We start from the raw sequence: 21,501 nt of genomic DNA, 5'->3' as shown, positions 1-21,501 counted from the left end.
TATATATTGTTAAACTTTTTTATTGAATCACTGTGAGATATACCCTTACAAAGCTGTTCATGATTAGATTTCAGTCATACAGTAGTCCAACATCCATCGTTCCTGCCACAACTTATTTATTAGTAGTGTTCATATATTTTTAATATCTTTCCAGAGGAATAAATATACATCAATGTTTTCCCATTGTTCAGTCTTCCATTATAACATAATTTAACTGTCCCCATTCTGTCCACTATTTATTTGCAATTGGGGGAAATTGGATTTCTTTATCATAATTATCCACTGAGGCATTAACACCTTAAGCAATTTCCTGAATTCGATCAATAAATCTCTTTTCAGTAAATCTCTCTGGCCAGGTAGGAGCTTGCAGTGATGGGGCACATGGGAAATCTCGTGATGGGTGGGGCAGAACCTGCCCTGCCCCCCACCCAAATGAGACCCCAAGCAGCTGCTCACGAACAGCCATGATCCCAGAGGCACACAACCAATCACAGAACAAAGTGGCTGCTGGCAGAAATACCTCTGGACATAATTACTAAAATACCAGAATTTCAAAACCGCGTGGCCACTTTCACGGCCATGCAAAATCATATGCTCTTCATTATCAGCAATAGAAAACAAATGATCTAATGATGTCTTTTCGGCAGGCCTGATTGTTTGGGGGGGGGGGGAATTCCAAATAATAATAGTGGGTTTTCTGTCAAAAATTGAATGTAGGGGCCAAAGCGATAGCACAGCGGGTAGGGCGTTTGCCTTGCACTTGGCCAACCTGGGTTCAATCCCCGGCATCCCATATGGTCCCCCAAGTACCGCCAGGAGTGGTTCCTGAGTGCAAAGCCAGGAGTAACCCCTGAGCATCGCTGGGTATGACCCAAAAAGCAAAAAAAAAAAAAAAATTGAATGTAATCAAAGTAAAGAGAGAGTAAAGTGAAAATCATCTGCCACACAGGCAGGGTGGGGGGAGGGGTGGTATACTGGGGTTCTTAATGGTGGAACATGTGCACTGGTGAAGGGATGGGTGTTAGATCATTGTATGACTGAGACTTAATCCTGAAAGCTTTGTAACTGTTCTCATGGTGATTCAATTAAAAAAAAAATGTGTTTAATAAAATAAAAGGCCAGAGCAACAAAAAAATAATAATAAAAAAATTTAAAAATAAACCTCTCTGGCCATAATCCTCTAATAAACATTACATAGTCTCAGGGCCAGAGATAGTACCTGGCCTGGGAGTCAGCAGTGACGTCAAAGAGCAGTGGTGCTTAACCAAGCTCTGAGAGAGCAACAGGCACTAAATAGGGGGAAGGAATGTTCAAAGTTGCCAAAAATAGAAGGTGCATGGCAAGCAAAGACTGAGAGAAGGCCGGAGTGGCCGGAACACAAAGAAGGGAGGCGAGACTGACCAGGGCCTCACAGCGCATGGACAAGAGCCAGAGCTGAAAGAGTTGATCCTGAAAGCTGTCGAAAGCCATTGAGAAGTAATAAGCAGAGGCCAGTGTTGTACCTAAATGCCCAAGGACACTTTTTTTTTGGGGGGGGGGGATGAAGGGCGGGCAGGGCTGCTCCTGACTTGGTGCTGGGGGGACCATGTGATGCCAGGAATTGAATCTGGGCCTTCTGAGGGTTTAGTTGGTGCTCCCACCCTCTGATTTATCTCCCAAGCTCCCAGAGACAATGAAAGTATAAAATCTATCTTTCTTATCCCTTGTTGTTCATTTTTCCCATTTCAGTGAGTGCTACAAGCTTTCTTCTAGGCAGTCCCTTTAAGATTGCCTTCTAGGTTCTGAGATATAGTACAGGGATTAAGGCGTTTGCTTGCACATAACCTACCTGGTTCAATCCCTAGCACCACCAGAAGGGACCCTGAGTATAGCAGGTGTGGGCCTTCCCCCCAAACCAGACAACAACTGCTTTCTCAGTAAGTCATACAGAAAGACTGAACAGATTCCTCCTATTTATTCCCAGATTTCACATATATGTGGACTGTACAGACAAGAAACACAAAGGGAAAAAGTGGATTTATGATTGCTAGGGGGCTGAGGGCCGTGGGGAGGGGGGATGTTGTCCAGAGGGTACAAGTGTTCAGATGTAAGATGGTTCCGGGCACCCGTGCTGCAGCCTGGAGCGTGTAGCTAGTAGTGCATTTTTATGTCCTTGAAATTTGCTTGGAGAACAGAGCTTTTATGTTGCCTTAACAACAACAACAACAAAATGGTGATTATGTGAAAGGAAGAGAGCACGAGCTCACCTGATTACGGTGAGCATTTCACAAAAGACACATTGATCAAGCCGTCACATTGTCCAGACCTATATCATCAGGCTGCACAAATACTGCTCAGTTTTTTGCCAATCGAAGCTGTGACTGCCCCATTCTAAACAAGTCCTTAGTTCCATTTTCCCAACAGTATGTGTTCACTTCATGTCTCTGTGTCACCTATTGATAAATCTCAAATATTTAATATTTCAGACTCTATTATTATGTCTATTATGGGGACCTGTGATCTGTGAACTTTGATGTGATTATTATAATTGTCTTGGAGTACTGTGAACTGCAGTCTCTCCCTCGCCCCAAGCCTTCCTACTCCCGGAGACACAACAATATTGAAATTCTAGCAGTGACTAACCCTGCAGGCCTTGAAGTGTTCCAGCTAAAGGAAAAGTACTATTCCTCTCACTTTAAATCAAAAGCGAGAAGTGATTAAGCTTAGTGAGGAAAGCATGATGAAAGCTGAGATAGACTGAAAGCTAAGCCTCTTGCACCAAAAAGTTAGCCGAAATGTCAATGCAAAGGAAAAGTTCCTGAAGGAAATTAAAAGTGCTACTCCAGTGAGCACAAGAATGATAAGAAAGTGAACAGACTTAGTGCTGATATGGAGAAATTGCAGCTCCGAGTAGAACTTAAAACCGGTCACAATGTTCCCTTAAGCCATAGCCTATCCCAGAATAGAGGCCCAGCTCTCTGTAGAGGAAGAAGACCTAGAGGTGAGGAAGCTGCAGAAAAGTGTTTCAGAAGTCACAGAGGTTGGTTCATGAGATTCAAGGAAACAGTCTCCTGAACATCTGAACACAAGTGAAGCTGATGGAGAAGCTAGCTGAAAGAGCCAGGAAAGGAAGCCGTGCCAAGCAACAGAATTTAATAATGCATTTATTTCCCCCCCCCTCCTTTCCCTTTGTTGTTGTTACTGTGGTGACCAGGGATCATACACAGACCTGACCTTTCCTTTGCATTGACAAAGATACTCCTTTAATTAGCCCCCAAAGTCCTTGCACATGGGACTAGAGACAGCACAGCAGAGAGGGCATTTGCCTTGCACACAGCCAACCTGGGTTTGGTCCTGGTATCCCATATGGTCCCCCGTGCACTGTCAGGTGTAAGCCCAGAGCACCACCAGTGTGGCCCATAAGCCAAGTGCTTACAGATGCACTCCTGGGGGTTAGAAGGCTTTAGTTGTGCTACTCACAAACATTCTGGTTCAGGACTCATCAGGAGGCATGTTGTGCCCATACACAGATCTGCCAGGACTCACCATTCCTGGCTGTGGCCCTCTCCTCTCACTAAAGCACATGACCTACTGCACATTAAGCCCACTGTTGAGACCTAAAGGGAAAATGTTTTTTTCTTAGAAAATAGTACTGATCAGTGACAGTGCACCTGTTCACCGAGGAGCTCTGAAGGAGATGTGCAAGGAGATGAGTGTTGTTTCTACACCTGCTGACACCACCCATTCACAGCCCACCAGTCAAGGAGCAACTTCTTCAAATCATATTGGTTCTGAAATACACTTCCTAAGGCAGTAGCTGCTGTCGACGGTGATTCTTTTGATGGTTCTGAGCAGAATTCCCTTGTAGACATGTAATGGCATTCTGGAGGCCATGAATAACATTCATGACTCATGGGAGGACGTAAAAACATCAGCATTAGCAGGAATTTGGAAAGCGCTGATCCCAGCGCTCAGGGATGACTTTGACAGATCTGAAACTTCAGTGGAGATAACTGCAGGGATGGGAATAGCGGGAGAACTAGAATTAGAATAAAGATGTGGGGCCAGGGAAAATCCGGAAGGGGAGATTCTTGCTTACCTTGCCTCATGTGCCTTTTGGAGGCAAAGGGAACAGTGCTCAAGTAGCCTCAGAGGCCCTCTAGCTTCACAGCCAACTGGGCTAGTGTCAGTACGAGGGTCCAAGATGTGGTGCTGTGCAGGTCCTGCAGGGCCAGGACTCCCTGACAATGCTCAGTGGCCTCCAGGGTTGCAGCCAGCAAAGCCCAGGGGATCATATGGTGCCAAGGACTCAACCAAGATGAGTGCCTGCTAGGCATGGGCCCTAACCACTGGACTATCTCCCCACCCTCAGAGGGGTTTTGTTTTTGTTTTTGTTTTTGTTTAAGCCATAATGCTATTAGATACTAACAGATTCCAGTATAATGTAAACATGTCATTTATGTGTACTGGAAAGCCAAAAATCATATGACTCGTTTTACTGGGATATTTGCTTCATTGTGATGCTCTAGAACCAAACCGTATGGTATCTTTGAGGCATCTGACGACCTAAAACTTACACAATGTTATGTCTCAGTTATAGCACAATAAAATTGGGGGGCAGTGGAAATTAAATAATACTGTCTCCCTTTATCCTTTCTCCAGTCACCTATTCATTCCTAAATGCCTGTCCTTCCCTGATGTCAGAAAGACGCTGCCCCTACCCACTGCCTCTTCTAAACCTCATCCTCTAACTGGCCCCAACCTGTTCTCTGTCACCAGCCTCCCCCCAAAAGCTTCAGAATATAAAGAGATAGAACAGTGGTTAGGCACTTGCCTTGCACACAGCTGACCCAGTTTTGTTCCCCAGCACCCCATATGGTCCCTTGAGCCCCATCAGGACTCACCCCTAAGCATAACTGGTTAAGGTCCAAGATTTCTTTTTTTTTTTTTTTTTTTTTTTGCTTTTTAGGTCACACTTGGCAATGCACAGGGGTCACTCCTGGCTCTGCACTCAGGAATTACCACTATTAGTGCTCAGGGGACCATATGGGATGCTGGGAATTGAACCTGGGTCGGCCTCGTGCAAGGCAAACGCCCTACCTGCTGTGCTATCTCTCCAGCCCCCACCAATGTCCAAGAAATTTTAACTGAACTGGTACTAACTTCCTACTCACCCACCAAGATCCATTCTGACTGCCAGAAAGGTGGCCTGACCTTTCCTTATGCACTTTCTGCTCTTTCTTGTCTTCCTCCTCTTTGAGTTCTAATATTAAGTAGCCTGAGTGGCGAGGCTCTTCTCTCTCCCATTTCCTGGGATGAGCAGTTAGGACCTTGCACATAGTGCTGTTCAATAAGCCTTGATTATAATGGATTGAGAGCTAAAAGGGACTCTCTGCTCCACTTAACTCCAAGCAAGCATCCTCCTGCTGAATTCCACCCAGACCTTTCATGCTCGGAAGAGCAGGTCTGCTCTGCCATCGGCCATGCCATGCCCTCCCTTGCTAGGGCTACACCCTGGTACAACAGAGGAAGCAAAGGAGGAGAGTGAAGTTCTAACCTATACAGCATCTTGATCTTTCTAAAGCAGTTCAGGATAGCAAAACAGAGGATGTGTTCGTGACATCCATAAAGCTTTACAAACCTGAGACTTGCCAATAGAGTTTGCATTAGACCAGCTTCTGTGATAGGCACCCAGAGCGAAGAGTGGTTACGAATCATTGTCTTAATTTTTCTATATATCTAAAGCTCCTCTTTGTAAAGTCTATTTCACAACTATACAGAGGGGCCAGAGAGATGATGGTACAGGAGCTTATTGCTTTGCAGTGTGTCGGCTCCTGTTTGGTGCTCAGTACCACGTTGGCCCCTGAATATGACCACAAGACAATTGCCGTCACTCCTGAACTCTCGCTCTGGCCCCAAGGTATGTAGCTTCTTAACAGTGGTTCACAACCCTTTATGGGGCTTGTATCACCTCTTTAAAAAGCGTTTTAAGGGGCCGGAGCGATAGCACAGTGGGTAGGGCGTTTGCCTTGCACGAGGCCGACCTGGGTTCAATCCCCGGCATCCCATATGGTCCCCCAAGCACTGCCAGGAGTAATTCCTGAGTGCAAAGCCAGGTGTAACCCCTGAGCATCGCTGGGTGTGACCCAAAAAAGCAAAAAAAAAAATTTAAAAAAAATAAAAAATAAATAAAAATAAAAAGCGTTTTAAAATAAATTTATTTGTGACCAAAAAAAAAAAAAGTTGATGAGGTGGAGGGCACTAAAGGCCATTACCTTGGCCTCATGGAGAGCAGGTAGTTTCCTGGCTCCCGAATTCAGAAGGTTTCTAAGAACAGCACATTCACTCGGACTCAAAAAGTAGGCATTTGGGTATGGATTATTCCTGGATGGACGGTGCACAGTGCTTAATGGAGGGCTGAAATGTGGTACTGCAGCCTTGTTTCAGGCCTTGGGCCATCCTGAGAGACAGAGGTCTGGGCTCCATAGCCTCTGCCTGACTCAAAGGAGCGGGGACCTGGGACCCATGTCTTGAAGGCTGCGTGCTGGAAAGACAGATGTGTTTCATATGTGAGGCTGCTTTGCAGCAGGGAAACGGAGGAGTGGGAGGGGAGAGAGTGAGAGAGAGATAACAGGCAGGAAGTCTTTGTGGGGGGGGGGGGGCGGGAAATCTCCTGAGAAGGATTCCTGAAAAAGGCGGAAAATGTTTTCCTTTCAGACCTCAACTAAGGGAATGCGTGAGCACTTTTTCGTGAGTTTAGACTGAGGGTGGGGACCAGAGAGATACTAAGAGGTTAAGGCACTTGCCTTGCATATTCCTAAACCAGGTTTGATTTCATTTGGGGGGGAGCATATCCAATGGTGCTTAGGGAATACTCCTGGCAAGCCCCGAGGGAACGTATGGGGTTCCAGGGATTGAAACCAGGTTGGCCATGTGCAAGGCAAGTGCCCTGCCCATTGTACTATCACTCTGGGACCCTGAGCCAAGTTTTATCCCTGGAACCTGATGGTCCCTTGAACCCCAACCAGGCGTAAGCCCTGAGAACTTTCAGGTGTAGCACCAAACCCCCTCCCAGTTTGACTCTGCCTCAGTTCCCCTGTCCCTATCATGCCCCCCCACTTAAGCTGGAGGCTCTGCCACACTTGAACTGCCTTCTCTACCCCACCCAGGACTGCATTCCAGAAGAGCTGAGCACAGGTGAGCGGCCGCGGCCTGTTTGGTGGGCGGCTGAAACTCACTGGCCTGCCCTGCTGAGCCCCTGACTGAGCCCGCTCTCTCCCCACAGCACCATGGGGGTGCTGATGTCCAAGCGGCAGACGGTGGAGCAGGTGCAGAAGGTGAGCCTGGCTGTGTCTGCCTTCAAGGATGGGCTGCGGGACAGACCTTCCCTCCGACGCACAGGCGAGCTCCCAGGGTCCCGCCGCGGCACCGTCGAGGGCTCTGTCCAGGAGGTGCAGGAGGAGAAAGAAGCCGAGGCCAGCGGCCCGGTACTCCAGGACGAGAGCAGCGTCCCGCGGGGCGCCTGGGAACGGCTCCGAGATGGGCGCGGGGTGGAGCCTGAGGACTTGGACAGGAGCAGCCGCTGCTTCACGCCGCCCGCCTACATCCGGCCCACCCGCCAGCTGGACGATGACAAGCCCCCCGACATCTGCTTGGAGTCCAGAGACGCTGTGAGTGTCCTTAGGAAGGAGTGGCCGAGTCTTAGACCAGCTGAGGAGGGGGGCGCCGTGGGGGGGCGGGGTGGGCACAAGGTAGGAAGGGCTGCGTGGGACCAAAGTGAAATACAAAAGCCAGGGTCCAGAAGGGCCAGGGTCCAGAGCACTTTTGAGTTTCTTTTGAGACCAGTGTCGCCCTGTCACTAAGGACTTGGGTCTCAAGCAGTGGGTGAGGAGCTCAGCCCTCTGGGAGAGCAGGTGGGACACTGGGAAGGGAGAGATCCAGGAGGTCCCAGGAATGAGGAGCTACTGCTGGGGATGGTCCATATTCTGCCTAAGAATTCTCTCCAAAATACTCACAGTGGGGCCAGAGCAGTAGCATAGCAGGAAGGGCATTTGCCTTGTACACAGCCACCCTGGGTTTCATCCCCAGAATCCATTATGGCCCCCACTAAGAGTGATCCCTGAGCACAGAGCCAGGAATAAGTCCTGAGCATCACTAGATGTGACCCCCCTCCCCCGCAAAAAAAATAAATAAATAAAAACACTCATAGTGCATGTTCAGAAAGCTGGTTGGAGAGACCTAGGCAGCTAGAAGTGCCTGCTGGCCCTTGTACTCTAGAGACAAAGCTCTGTTACCCCGACACTTGCTTCCCGGGCAACGGTTTCTCAGGGTCAGAGCTGCTGAAACTTTTCCCACTAGCAACCCCTTTTGCCCAAGAAATTTTTACAATTTTACACAGGTAAATGTAGTTATATAAAAATTTTACACAGGTAAATGTATTTATATAAAAATATGCAAACCAGGGGCTGGAGTACAGCAGGTAGGGCATTTGCCCTGCATGCGGCCGACCCGGGTTTGATTCCCAGCATCCCATATAGTCCCCTGAGCACCGCCTGGGGTAATTCCTGAGTGCAGAGCCAGGAGTGACTCCTGTGCATCGCCGGGTATGACCCAAAAGAAAAAAATATATATATATACAAACCAAACATATTTTGGGCCACATTCGGCAATGCTCAGGGGTTACTTCTGACTGTATTCAGGAATTACTTCTTGTGGTGCTTGGGGGACCATATGGAATGCCAGGGATGGAACCCATTTGCATGAAAAGCAAATGCTCTGGGTATTTGACTATCCGCTGGCTCCCTACAAACCAAACACTTACTGATAATAAATCATAAAGAAGTTTATTTTAAAGGAAATATTTAAGATTGTTTTAATAACTTCCATACTCAGTTATGTGACCCTAGTATAAGACACTAGGCTAGGCTGGGGGCCAGAGAGACCGCAGCAGGTAAGGCAATGTCACCTTGCACACGGCTGACCCAGGTTCGATCCCCAGCACTCCAAACGGTCCCTTGATCACTGCCCTGAGTAGTCCCTGAGCACAAAACCAGGAGTCAGCCCTGAGTACTGCCAGCTGTGATGCCCAAAAACAAAACACAAAGGAACAAAGGAACTCAGCGCTAGGGTGCTCAGGAAGTCCCAACCTCACTCTTGGGACTATAGGGTCTGGCCGGTCCTGGTTCACTCCTAACCTCTTTCCCCAGATTGTCAATGATGAGATGTGTGACATCTGTGAAGTCTGGACAGCCGAGAGCCTGTTCCCCTGCCGGATCTGCTCCAGGGTCTTCCACGATGGCTGCCTTCGCCGCATGGGCTACATCCAAGGAGAGAACAACGCAGAAGTGACCGAAACGGCCCACACGGACACAGGCTGGAGCTGCCACTACTGTGTGAGCCTGGACGGGGGCTGCAGGGGGGCTGAGCACCCCAGAGACTTGGCACTTTTTCAGAGGCCCAGTCTCAGAGCTCTGGAGTCTAACCAGGATAAAGGGTTCCCCACAATAGACACTCAGGTCCTAGGACCAGGACCTGCTTTTCATGCCACGTCGCAGTAATTCCTTGTTGGGGAGACTATATGCTTTATAGGATTGTTACTAACATCGCTGCTGGCTTCTATGGCCACTAGATGTCATCATTGTACACACACACACACACACACACACACACACACACACACATGCACGCGCATACGCACACGCACGCACAGTTGTGCCAACCAAAATTATCTCCACGTACTATCAGATATGTGTTATTTCCCCCCTACCCCCCCAAGAATCTTTGAGTTAGAGGACTGACTAGATAGGCCACTGCCTACCTGGATGTTACTCTGCTTGGAGCAGTGCTTGCTCTAAGAGTTTAGGATCTGAAGTTCCAAACAGACTGCTTCTGGTGGGGCTAGATCCTCTAACAGGAAACCCCCTTAGTCTGGAGGCCCTCATTCAGCCTGTGTGCTCCCTGAAGTAGTCAGTAAGTGAATGATGTAGCAAAAGTCTTTTGATTTAGAACATTGCACATTATCTATAAATGCCTCAGTGCCTTTTTTCCTTTGCTTTGGCAATGCCAGGGTTAAAACCCAGAGCCTCACACAGTCAAGGTGTGTGCTCTAATACTGAGCCACGGCCCTGGCTCCCCATCCTTGCAACTTTCAGTGGGAGACAAAAAAAGGAAAATAGCGTTCCTTCTATTGCCAAATAGAGTTCAAGCCTTGCTTTATTGATCTGTTGTTTAAAATGTTCTGATTTCTTGCTGCTTAGAGTGAAAATGTGTCTGATAAATAATGCTTTCCCTATGGGTTGTCCATAAAAAGAAGTGTATTTTCAGCCAATTACACACTTCTACCTTGGCCATAAATTCACATCTGCTTTACAAATGATCTCTAGACTCCACCCCTCCAAGAACCAGTCTTTTCATTTATGGCCTTTGCTTTGCAGTGTTCTGCCGATGGGGGACTGCTGGAGGGGGATTCCTTCCTACATGCTCCCTTTCCAGCCGTCAACACCTCCACTCTCCAGAAGTTTCTTTATTTTGGCTTTGGGGCCATGTCTGATGGTGATTAGGCCTTACTCCTATCGGCGTTCAAGTGACCATATATGTTGCTGGGGAACAAACCTGGGTCGGCCACAGGCAAGGCAAGTGCCCTACTGCTTCACTATCTCTCTGGCCCTCCACTGGGCATTTTAGAGGTTTCTTCCAGGCTCCTCCTTTTTCTCTTTTCCCCAACACAGTCAGGCTTCTTGAAAGGTCTTTGTCACCTCCTTGTGGCTCCTCAGCCACCTCATAATCTACTTTAATTTTCATCCTTCTGCTGAGTTGGCTCCTCCTAAGGTCACAACTGACCTTATTGTCAAGTTCAATGACCTTTTCCCAGCTATCTTCATACTTGACCTCTCCAGCATCACTGTATCACTGTCATCCCATTGCTCATCGATTTGCTCAAGCAGGCACCAGTAATGTCTCCATTGTGAGACTTGTTGTTACTGTTTTTGGCATATCGAATATGCCACGCGTAGCTTACCAGGCTCTGCTGTGCAGGCAAGATACTCTCGGTAGCTTGCCTGGCTCTTTAAGAGGGGCGGAGGAATTGAACCCGGGTTGGCCACATGCAAGGCAAATGCCCTACCCGCTGTGCTATGACTCAAACCCAATCGTTCTTGTACCTTAGCTACTTGAAATCATGAGCTTTCTATACCAGATACTTTAGTGTTCTTCCAATAAGAAATTTAGATTGAGAATTTAAATTTCTCTGTAGGCTCAATATTCTGATGAGAAATCTTTTTCAGCCTGGCTCTAATACTTGAGTGTTCCACGCAGACAAGCAGACAGACAGATAATGAACCACATGTACATGTGCACACGTCTGCAATTGTTTGATTGATATGACACTTCAAAAATGGCAGGGAGGGACCGGAGAAATAGCACAGTGGGTAGGGCGTTTGCCTTGCACACAGCCAACCCGGGTTCAATACCCAGAATCCCATATGGTCCCCCAAGCACCACCAGGAGTAATTCCTGAGTGCAAAGCCAGGAGTAGCCCCTGAGCATTGCTGGGTGTGACCCAAAAAGAAAAAAAGAAAAAAAATGGCAGGGGGAAAACTTATAGACTAGAAAGGGAGGGGCAGTCTCCACAGCAAAATTTGCTCTGTCCGCTGATTGGAAACCTTGCTCCCGTTTCCCAGCCTGATCAGCCATTTTCCCGCTTGTTAAAAATGGGTCAAGAAAGCGCTTCTGGGGGCTGGAGTGATAGCACAGCGGGTAGGGCATTTGCCTTGCACGCGGCCGACCCGGGTTCGAAATCCAGCATCCCATACGGTCCCTTGGGCACCGCCAGGGATAATTCCTGAGTGCATGAGCCAGGAATTACTCCTGTGCATTGCCAGGTGTGACCCGAAAAGCAAAAAAAAAAAAAACGCTTCTGTTGACATAAGCTGGCAAAACAAATTATGACAAAGTTATTGAAACCTAAGGTGGTCTGATGTTACCTTTTTTTTTTTTTTTTTTGCTTTTTGGGTCACACCTGGAGATGCACAGGGGTTACTCCTAGCTCATGCACTCAGGAATTACTCCTGGTGGTGCTCGGGGGACCATATAGGATGCTGAGAATCAAACCCGGGTGGGCCGCATGGGAGGCAAACGCCCTACCCGCTGACCCGCTGTGTTATCGCTCCAGCCCCTCAGATGTTACCACTTTAAGGTCAAGACAAGTTCTGAGGCAGGAAGCTAGTATCTTCTTACCAGACATGGGGAAAGGCTGCCTTAGTGACATACTTCTTAGTTTCTGATATCAAACAGATAATCATATGATCTTGCATTTTCCTGCCTCCTCTGCTTTGATAATCCTATTTCTTTAATGCAAACTGCCAGTCACTGGCTATCTATCCCTGTGCTCTAGCTTATACTCAGGCCATGTGATGTTACAGAGGTCAACAAGATGTTCCTTATTTAAACTATCTAGCTGGAGGTTCTTCCAATGTTTCAACAAGTAACCCAAAGAGAATGTTTGGGTACCAATGTAGAATTTCTTATGATATGAGAAATGAGAAATTCTCTACAGCATATTTAGCACTTTTTATTGCAAGCTTTTGGGAGGAATAGAGAGTATATTTTGTTTGTTTCTTTTCATTTTTTTCTTTTTTTGTTGAATCACAGTGAGATACACAGTTACAAAGCTGTTCACCTTGGGTTTCAGTCATGCAACATTCCAACACCCATCCCTCCACCAGTGTACATTTCCCACCACCAGTGCCCCCAGTTTCCCTCCTGCCACCGTCTCCTTGCCCCCCAGCTTGCCTCTATGGCAGGCACTTTTCTTCTTTCTCAAGAGTATTTTTATCAGTGTGATTACACAGAATACGACAACTAGGGAAAATACAGAATCAACTGAATCTTCATCCTCATAGAACCAATCTTGGCATGGTTTCCTGCATTGTGGAGTTAACTCTCTTTTGTTGGCCTCTAGTACTCTCTCCTGATTCTTTCTTGTCTTACTACCTCCTTCTCTGACAGCTCTAAGAACTTTTAGTGAGTTTCCTGTCCATCTTGAAAGCAGCTGTGGGAGAGAGCTTGATGGGCTCCAGCCTTGCATGCTGGAACCCCAGACTCAGTCTATGGTACCATGTGCCTCCCCAGCACTGCCAGTAGCTTCAGAGCACCCAGAAAACTGCTGGATGTGGGTTTTCCCCAACCTCCCAAATTGCTGGGAGGTTTCTCAAGGTCCTGTCAGAACTTCTTTCTCATGGTACACACTCTGAATACCCCTGTCCACTCCAAACTATATCCACCATCTAAACAACAGTGACTCCTCACCTTTGTCTGTCCAGTTCCACATGCATCCTGTGCCTTGGACTCATAGCTCTCCTAAAGTTGCCCAGGTACCTCACACAACAATTCCTTGAATGACTCTATCTTTCCATTATTTGTTCTGTCTCCATCCCCTACTTCTCTGAACAGTTGTGCTAGCAGTTACTAATCCCAAGTCAGCTTTCCCCCTCTTCCCTCACCTCAGTATGCCAACAAGTCGCACTGATTCTACCTCCTAATAGAACTAAAATCTCCCCCATTTCTGCATTCTCATGTCTTTGTTTAGCAACTTTTCTCACTGTTGCAACCTCGACCTAACCCCCACCCCCATGGCTTCAGACTATACGGCTCCAAACTGCTCTCCATATTGCAGTAGGGAATTGAAGCCTGGTGCTCTGCAATGAACCCCTCCTGGGGCTCCCCTTCATTCAGAATAAAGCCCAATCTCGGGGGCTCAATAAAGGCATGGAGACACTTTAATCAGTGTACCTCTCCTTCCTCATCTTTCAGCATCTTACACATGTACCCTCTCTCTCTCTCTCTCTCTCTCTCTCTCTCTCTCTCTCTCTCTCTCTCTCTCTCTCTCTGTATGTGTGTATTCCAGCTATGCTGAACAGCTGTTATAGTCCAAGTGTGTACTTGGCACTCAGATGAGATCAGAAATGATTTGAGTTCCTTATAAAACCCGAAAGTGGGTAATCATGGAATGGTTGCACCTGTTTTGACTTTGGGGGAGTGGGAGTAGGGCGGTATAGGAGTGGGGTTGTAGGATGGTAGAAAATCTTCTTCTAGAAAATCTTTTTTCCCTTTTTCTGGGCCACACCTGCCAGTGTGCTCAGGGCTTACTTCTGGCTCTGAGTTCAGGGATCACTCCTAGAGAACCATATGGGATGCTGGGGATCAAACTGGGTTCAGAAACTGGGTTCAGATATGTGCAAGGCAAATGCCCTACCAGCTGTACTATTGATTCAGCCCCAAAAAAAGTCTTTAAAGTGTGGAGGACCCTAAATTAATGTTAGCAAAATAACAGTGCTCTTTTGGAATTAAAACTTAGGTGGTACCATAAAAAAAAATCATTTGGTTTTACAAAGTTTTGTTATAACGGCATCTCATTCCGAATCAGTCTTCAAAATGATACAACACATGCACTAGAAGTAGATAAGGAGTTATTCTGGAAAAAAAAAAAAAACACTTAAATGAAAACACTTGTTGAATACAGTCCTTACTCAGAAACCAAGTGGCTCCCGTGGAGAGGCCAGCAAGACCCTAGCCCGCTGCACATAACCCCTGCACTTCCTGAGGCTCTTCCGGGAATGCCCCAGGGCATCTCTCTATTTTTGTCTTTACTTTTGCTTTGGGGCGATACCTGGTAGTGCTCAGGGCTTACTCCTGGTGGTGCTCCGGGGACCACATGGGATGTTGGAGATCAAACTTGGGTCAGCCATGTGCAAGGCAAGAGCCCTAGCAGCTGTGCTATCACTGCAGCCCAGAGCGTCTCTGAGAATAAATTTTAAAAGGCCTTTCATGGGATTCAGAGCTGAAGGCAGATATCTAGGTGCCACCACAGCTTCCAACCAGGAAGTGGAAACTGAGCGAGTTTTCTCTTCCTTCTAAATCCTTCATCTCCTGACCTGGCCTGAGGCAGGGATTAGATGACCCTAGCCTGGTCCTCCAGTGAGCACCTACCCGACGCTGGCTTCTCAGCCCAGAGCTCTGACGGGCACTCCCTCCCATTTCAGGACAACCTCAACCTGCTGCTCACCGAGGAGGAGATGTACAGCCTCATGGAAACCTTCCATCAGTGCAAAGTCATCCCTGGTAAGGCTGCTGCCTGCAGCTAGGGGGCGCAGCGCACTTCTTCAGCTGTGCTAGAATGAGCCAAGAAGTAGCGTTCAATGGGGCTGGAGCGATAGTTACAGCCGGTAGGGTGCTTGCCTCCCACACGGCCAACTCGGATTCAATTCCCAGCAGCACATGTGGTCCCCTGAGCCCCACCAGGAGTGATCCCTAAACCAGAAATAAGCCCTGGGCCCTGGTGAGTGTCAGGAATTTGGGGGCTGGGAGTAAGCAGATCCTAGTTCCTGGGTCACCAGCAGGGTGCTCCCCAGACCCTGGCCATAGCCCAAGTTATCCTGAGTGGGGGGTTGGGGGGTGGGGATGAGGGGGCGGGCTTTAGGGGGAGGCTTCTGAGTCAATGGAGGAGCCCCACAGGCCGTGTCGGGTGGGCCAGAACACGCATGTCGCCTCCCTGCAGACTGCTCCCTGACGATGGAGGACTTCCTACGCTACCGCCACCAAGCAGCAAAGCGGGGGGACAGAGAGAGGGCCCTCAGTGAGGAGCAGGAAGAGCTGGTGGGCCGCGATTTCGCAGCCCTGGACCCTGAGCGTCGAGGCCACATAGAATGGCCGGACTTCTTGTCCCACGAGTCCCTCCTGCTCCTGCAGCAGCTGCGTCCCCAGGTGAGCTGGCATGACCATCCCTGAGACAATGGTGACAGACCAGGGGACATGCTTGGTGGGGGAGGGGAGGGCAGGGGCCAGTGTGAGGAAGGGGATGTAGTTCTAGCCAGTAAGAGGGGTTCGGTACTCGCATGGGGGAAGATTGGTTTTTCCGGACCCCGCTCTGGAAATGCTGGTGACCAGAGGTTCTGTCTAGGTGGTGCAAAGGGCAGGAGGTGGCAGAGGCGCAAATGGGGCAGGATGTTCTGGGCTTGACGGTTTGCAAACTCTTCCTAACTGTGCCTGCTTCTTCTCCAGAACTCTCTGTTAAGGCTTCTGACACCCAAGGAGCGTGAGCGAACCCGGGACGCGTTCCTGGCAATAGGTGGCGGGGCCGCCATCAGTGAGGCTGAGTGCCACCGCGCACAGCATGCCTGGTTCTGCAAGCGCCCGGCAGAGGCCCCGTCCTGCAGCGTCAGGTTGTCCCCCGAGTCCCCACCCCACTCACACCTGCCTCCCTTTCCCATGCCCCATACCCCTGAAGTGAAAGGTGCCCCCACCCCCTTTTTTCCCTGCCCACATCCAGGAGAGGGTCCCTCTGCACACCATATGTGTGCCCTCCACCTCATTAGGCAAAGTGTGGCACAGTCTTGACCCCTCTGGCCAATCAGAAAAGCCTGCAGTGTCCATCCAGAGCCCCAGATTCATGGCTGGGGGGACAAGCCTCTCACATGCCCAGTCCTAACACACATCACTGTGTGTTCTACAGTGTCAGCCATGTGGGTCCCATAGCCGACAGCAGCCCGGCCAGCAGCAGCAGCAAGAGCCAGGACAAGGCTCTGCTGCCCACTGAACAGGAGACCAGGTAAGTAGGGCTCCTGCCCCTGAGGCTGCCCACCCGGCTGTCTCTGGGGCAATCATATCCGAGCAAGGAAGAGCGATACCTCTTGTACCCCCAAAATAGCTGCCATCCAGTGCAGGCTCCAAGAATGCATGTTTGAGGGCCTAAGAGATAGAACAGTGGGTTGGGCATTTGCCTTGCATGCAGCCAATCCTAGTTCTATCCCCTGGCACCCCATAGGGTCTCCTGAGCACTGCCAGGAGTGATTCCTAAGAGTACAGCCAGGAGTAAACCCTGAACATCATTGGGGGTGGCCCAAAACAAACAAGCATACGCGCGCGCACACACACACACACACACACACACACACATACACCACATTGGAGCTCAGACCCCTCTGGCAAGCTGGCTGTCCTGTCCACTCGGAAACACAGAGCGGGTTGGCAGGCAGGAGCTGAACCAGGAGCCTCAGGGTTCTGCTGCCAGTGTCTCAGGCCTTTCTTTGCTTCCCTCCAGATCCGTGGACTGGCCGACCTTCCTACGGGAGAATGTCATCTACATCCTGGCTGCGCGCCCCAACAGCGCGGCCATTCACCTAAAACCCCCAGGATAGTGTGGAGCAGAGAATGTCAGCCCGGGGAGAGGGGTGGCGTTCTCTCCCCGCACCCTTTCTCTCTCCCCTTCCCCCACCAAAGTCTGACATGGAGACTCACGGGGATGGAGCACTGCCAGCATCTCAGTTTGTCACTCAGCTTCATGACACGGAAATCCCGTCCCCCCTCATGCAGAAGCACCATGTGCTGCCACAAGGCAGCTGGAGCTGAGGCTGCATCTGCCCCAGCCCCTCCTACGCCATCTCCTCGACTGAACCTGCCACTCACACACACACAGGCCGCGCTGTCCCTGGTTCCTTTGGGTTGAAAAAGGACCAAAGTCCCCTTGTGATAATCCCTTGGAGACTCTGCTTCCTCTGCCTGTGGCTTCTGTTGGCCAAACACTACAGAAGAAGGAAGCCTTGGGTTCTACACTCCCCTGAGTCGGCCCTGGCTCCTTCCTTCCTCCCTCCGGCCTGGAAGCTGTGTGTTTGAGAGGTAGGAAGAGGATGAAACTCACACCCATTGTTTCGATAATTCCAGTTCCCTGAATGTGAGAGCCCTAGTCTGCGAGGCTCTACCAGAAAAAGGGGGGGCACCAGCCCCTCTCTGGGACCCAGAGTTCTAGGGATTTCCTGGGAAGACATCCAAGTGCAGAAGACTAGCAGGTCACTTAATCCACAGGTGTGAGCGAGTCATCTTGGCCACTGCTCATGGCCTCGAGTCCCAGGGGCCTAACTAGAACAGGTGAGGTGGAATCCCCACCTCTGCATTAGATGCTTCACCCAAACACCCAGAACCCGGGCCACAGGGTCCAGATGGAGAGAAGACCCGTGTTTTCCCCACATTCCGACTCAACTCAGCTGTAGACTAGAAGCGTCTGCTGCCGTGTGGCAAAGGAGCCAGCCTCTCCTGCCGCCCAGTGAATAGCACCACGGACGCCTGAGCACAACACCCCCTCGCCGCCCTGACCATGAGAGTGAGAAGCCGGTGCCAAGATGATCCGCATCTCAGCCCTCTTGAGCAGAGAGAGTTCCAGCCGAGGGAAGCACTTCCTTCTCCCCATTCTTAGATGCTGCCTTTCCCCAGGGCTCACAACATCCTTTCCTGCCAGGTTGCAAGCACCTCGGCGGAGCAGGAGGGGACTTGGAGGACAAGAAGAGGTCCCCAGGGACACTGTGTCTGGCCTCTAAACCCCAGCTTCCCCTCCTTCCTGAGTCCTCCTCAGATTCCTGAGTCAGCCAGCAGGGCCCCAGGTTTCCCCTTCCAGCCTAATGACAGGGTTTGCCTTCTCTGATGGCTGAGTGTTGATGGAGAGGTTTGGTCCCACTGACACTCACAGGCCCCATGGCTTACAGTCCTTAGAGAAAACTGGGCACTCCTGACGGTGGTAGGTGCAGTGCTGAGAGTCGGGAAAGGAAGGGGCTGCAAGTAGGGGCCCAGTCAGAGAACTGTGGGTGCCCTCCCTTGGAAAATGCCTGTTACACAAGCAGGTTAAGAAGCTTTTTCAAGACTTCAACTGAGAGGAATGAATCTTGGTTCATGCAGATGAGCCTCAAACCTTTCCAAGCCCACAGCTATTCTGTAAATACTCCTTAGCCATACTCCCAAGGATGGTCATTATCCAATCTAACCAAAACAAACAAAACCAAGCACATTACTCTTGGGCCCAAGAACTGCATCCGAAGCAGCTGAGCCCAGGGTTTTGCACTGAGATGATGAAAGCACATTAAGCCCAGGGGCTTATGCTAACTTTCCTGGCAAATGCTCCTCTGTCCCAGTACTTTGGGGCTCCCTGATCCCCCGCAGGCAGGCCTCTCTTGAGTTGAGATGAGCTCTGGGCTTTGAGAGCTAGACAGACCTGCTCGCCAGCCCCTCTAGCTCTCTGATCCTGCGCAGGTCAAGGTGACGCCCCCCTGTCTGCAGCAGCCGTGACTCACCCACGGCTGCAGTACCCCAAACCAGGCAGGCTCCTTCCATTGGGCTTGCCTCTTTGCTGGGACATGAGCCTCCTTGTTCACAAGGTGAGGCAGAGGACCTGGGTGGGGGCACTGCCCTCAGCAATAGCGCTTCCAATCCACAAGAGCTGCAGGAACCTGGAGGGCGGCTTGGAGCCACTTTTCCATAGGCATTTCGCATTTTACCAAAGGGGGCGGGGTTCCCATTGCTTCCCCAGACCAGAGCTTCAGAAGCTGCATCTCAGCCCTCCCTTTGTAGTGTGCAAATCTGTGGAGTCCTTTGCAGTACATATGGAGACGTGCAAACTTTTATCACCCTAGTGAAGCCCCCCTTTCCTTATCAAGCCCCCTCCCCCCATCACTGTGACTATCTGAAATTCTGCTCAGTATGGAAACTCCTGTCTAAGGGAAAGGAATGTGTTTCATGCTCTCCTTGGCTGCCCTAAATTCAAAGCAGTATTTTTTCCAAGCGTCCCCTACTCCACCCGAGAGACTGGGGTAACCCCAACCTTGGAAGACAACTTGCCCTCAACCTGTTTTTCATCCAGCAGTTCTCTTCCCCAGCCTCATTTAAACATGAGGCGGCCGGATGCCTGGAGTGGGGGGTGGGGGAGCCTGCAGGGACAGGTGAGTCATGGCTGTGGCCACATAACCTCCAGGGCTGCTCTGTGGCTTCCTCTTCTAAGACCAACTTTCCCCAAAGTTGCAGGCTCTGTGCTTTTGAGCAAGGGCATCTTTGGGGTCCAGGGATGATGCTCACTCCTGGGTTCTGACCCACTCACAAGTGCTCTGTCTTAGAGGATGGCCACAGCTGAAGCCATGACAGATGGCCTGTCCCGCCTCTCAGCCCCAGTGCCAGGCTGCAGGGCAAACACTAGCCTTTCTAGTGCTGGTGCTCCCCAAACAACATCACCCTTGCCTTGTCTGAGTGGCCAAATCTGGGGGTCCCCCGCTCCTTCCACCTGTATGGGAAGAACAGCATAAACTGTCTTAGAGAGGGCACCTCACTGTGGGCTGAGGCCAGCACTGTGCCCAGATCTCGGCCCAAAGCACGGCCTCACCAGCGGCGGGTTTTGTGACTTCAGGAAGTGGCCTCAGGAAGCCCAAAAGACAAGAAGCCCTGGGAAGACCCCAAGCTATCCGACAGTCAAGGGTAATCTCAGGATTGAGAATGGATGGCAACCACGTCCCCCTCAAACCAGCAGAGCAAAGTCAGGGAGAGACTCGCACTGAAAGACAAGTCACCTAGAAGCCAGAATTTCAGGACCCCTTGACAGGCCTGGGTTCATGTGTCCTTGTTGCCTATTTACAGTGGGAGAACTGTCCCTGTGCCACTGCACTGGGTTTTGTCCAGTTTTTTTTTCTGGGGTTCTCAGCTACAGCCCAGACATCTTTACATTGGGGTTATTAATGCTTGGCCCCTGGCATGAGGTGGGTCCGGGCACTTTCCCTGCTGCCACCACTGTAGGCAACCTGGAAAGAAAAGAGAAAAGTTCTAGAATTCCCTCCAGGCCAAACTAGTGAAGATAAGTTTTCCTCAGAGCCACATGCCTCCTCCCTACGCCCCCCGCCAAGACTTGGATTGTGTAGAGGTGCCTGGTCAGATCTGGACCAGTGACTAAGAAACTCAATCCGATCCCAGACTGGAGACTAAGTTGGTGTGGCCAAGGATGAAAACACCAAGGCACAAGCAGCACGATGGCCCCGTATGCTTGGGGAAACAAAGGCCTGTAAGTTTAGCCTCTTTAAGAGACAGCATAGAATCTGTCTTCCAGCCACACACTGGTGACAAGGGTTGGTATTACTGATCTCTGGAGAGTCTGTCTCTCTGGCCCCTCATGTGTATCCTGCTATTTGCTGTAGACTTGAACTCGGCAGTAAGTGGAGAGGAACAGCACCCCCCTCACACACCCCACTACCACCACCCAGAGCCCTGTCTTCTCTCCAGTTGCATGTTCCTCCCTGTGGCTTAGCCCCTCCCTCCAGAAGGAGCTGATGCTCCCGGAGGTTGGCACAGTGGAATCATAATAAAGATCGTAATGCTATTTTGACTTCCTGTTTCCTGTTGGGGAGCATGTGGCAAATTTCCATGTGGTTTCCTCTCATAGGCCAATTCCTGTGTCTGAGTCTCAGACAGGAAGAAATCACAGATCCAAAAAGACCCCAATAACACCCTGGCTCTCTTTCTAAAACTTTCCTGGTGCCAACTTTTCCAAGAATCAAGTGGGGGGGAGGGCAGTGGGAGGGAGCAAATCTCCTCCAGAAAATGGGAAAGAGGGTACTTAAGGCTGGAGTTGGTTTCTGAAAATATTAAGTGAGGCCTCTGAGCCTATCTGCAATGTATTCACACCCCACAGATGACCAGTGTTAGACACTTTTCTCACTTCTCGCT

At 50.0% G+C, this 21,501-nt stretch overlaps 1 protein-coding gene across 4 annotated transcripts in view; it reads left to right on the top strand.

The window, feature by feature from the left end:
- The window catches only part of PHF24 (PHD finger protein 24), a 32,396-nt gene extending 11,242 nt beyond the window's left edge, over positions 1-21,154 (top strand). For 2 of the 4 annotated variants that reach the window (XM_055130437.1, XM_055130425.1), the window contains exons 2-8: positions 7,265-7,649; positions 9,186-9,371; positions 15,018-15,096; positions 15,533-15,738; positions 16,036-16,196; positions 16,487-16,582; positions 17,075-21,154. In XM_055130437.1, the coding sequence (XP_054986412.1) occupies positions 7,269-7,649; positions 9,186-9,371; positions 15,018-15,096; positions 15,533-15,738; positions 16,036-16,196; positions 16,487-16,582; positions 17,075-17,171 (1,206 nt within the window). In that variant the 5' untranslated portion in view covers positions 7,265-7,268 and the 3' untranslated portion in view covers positions 17,172-21,154. Of the gene's footprint in view, positions 1-7,148; positions 7,177-7,264; positions 7,650-9,185; positions 9,372-15,017; positions 15,097-15,532; positions 15,739-16,035; positions 16,197-16,486; positions 16,583-17,074 lie in introns of those variants that run through there. The other 2 variants (XM_055130429.1, XM_055130448.1) reach the window with 2 other exon arrangements.
- The last annotated feature ends 347 nt before the right edge of the window (positions 21,155-21,501 follow it).

Source organism: Sorex araneus, chromosome 1 (genome assembly GCF_027595985.1).
Source record: "Sorex araneus isolate mSorAra2 chromosome 1, mSorAra2.pri, whole genome shotgun sequence".
NCBI classification, from domain to species: Eukaryota; Metazoa; Chordata; class Mammalia; order Eulipotyphla; family Soricidae; genus Sorex; species Sorex araneus.
The sequence above is the reverse complement of the archived record's forward strand: the minus strand, read 5'-3'. Positions and strand labels throughout refer to the sequence as shown.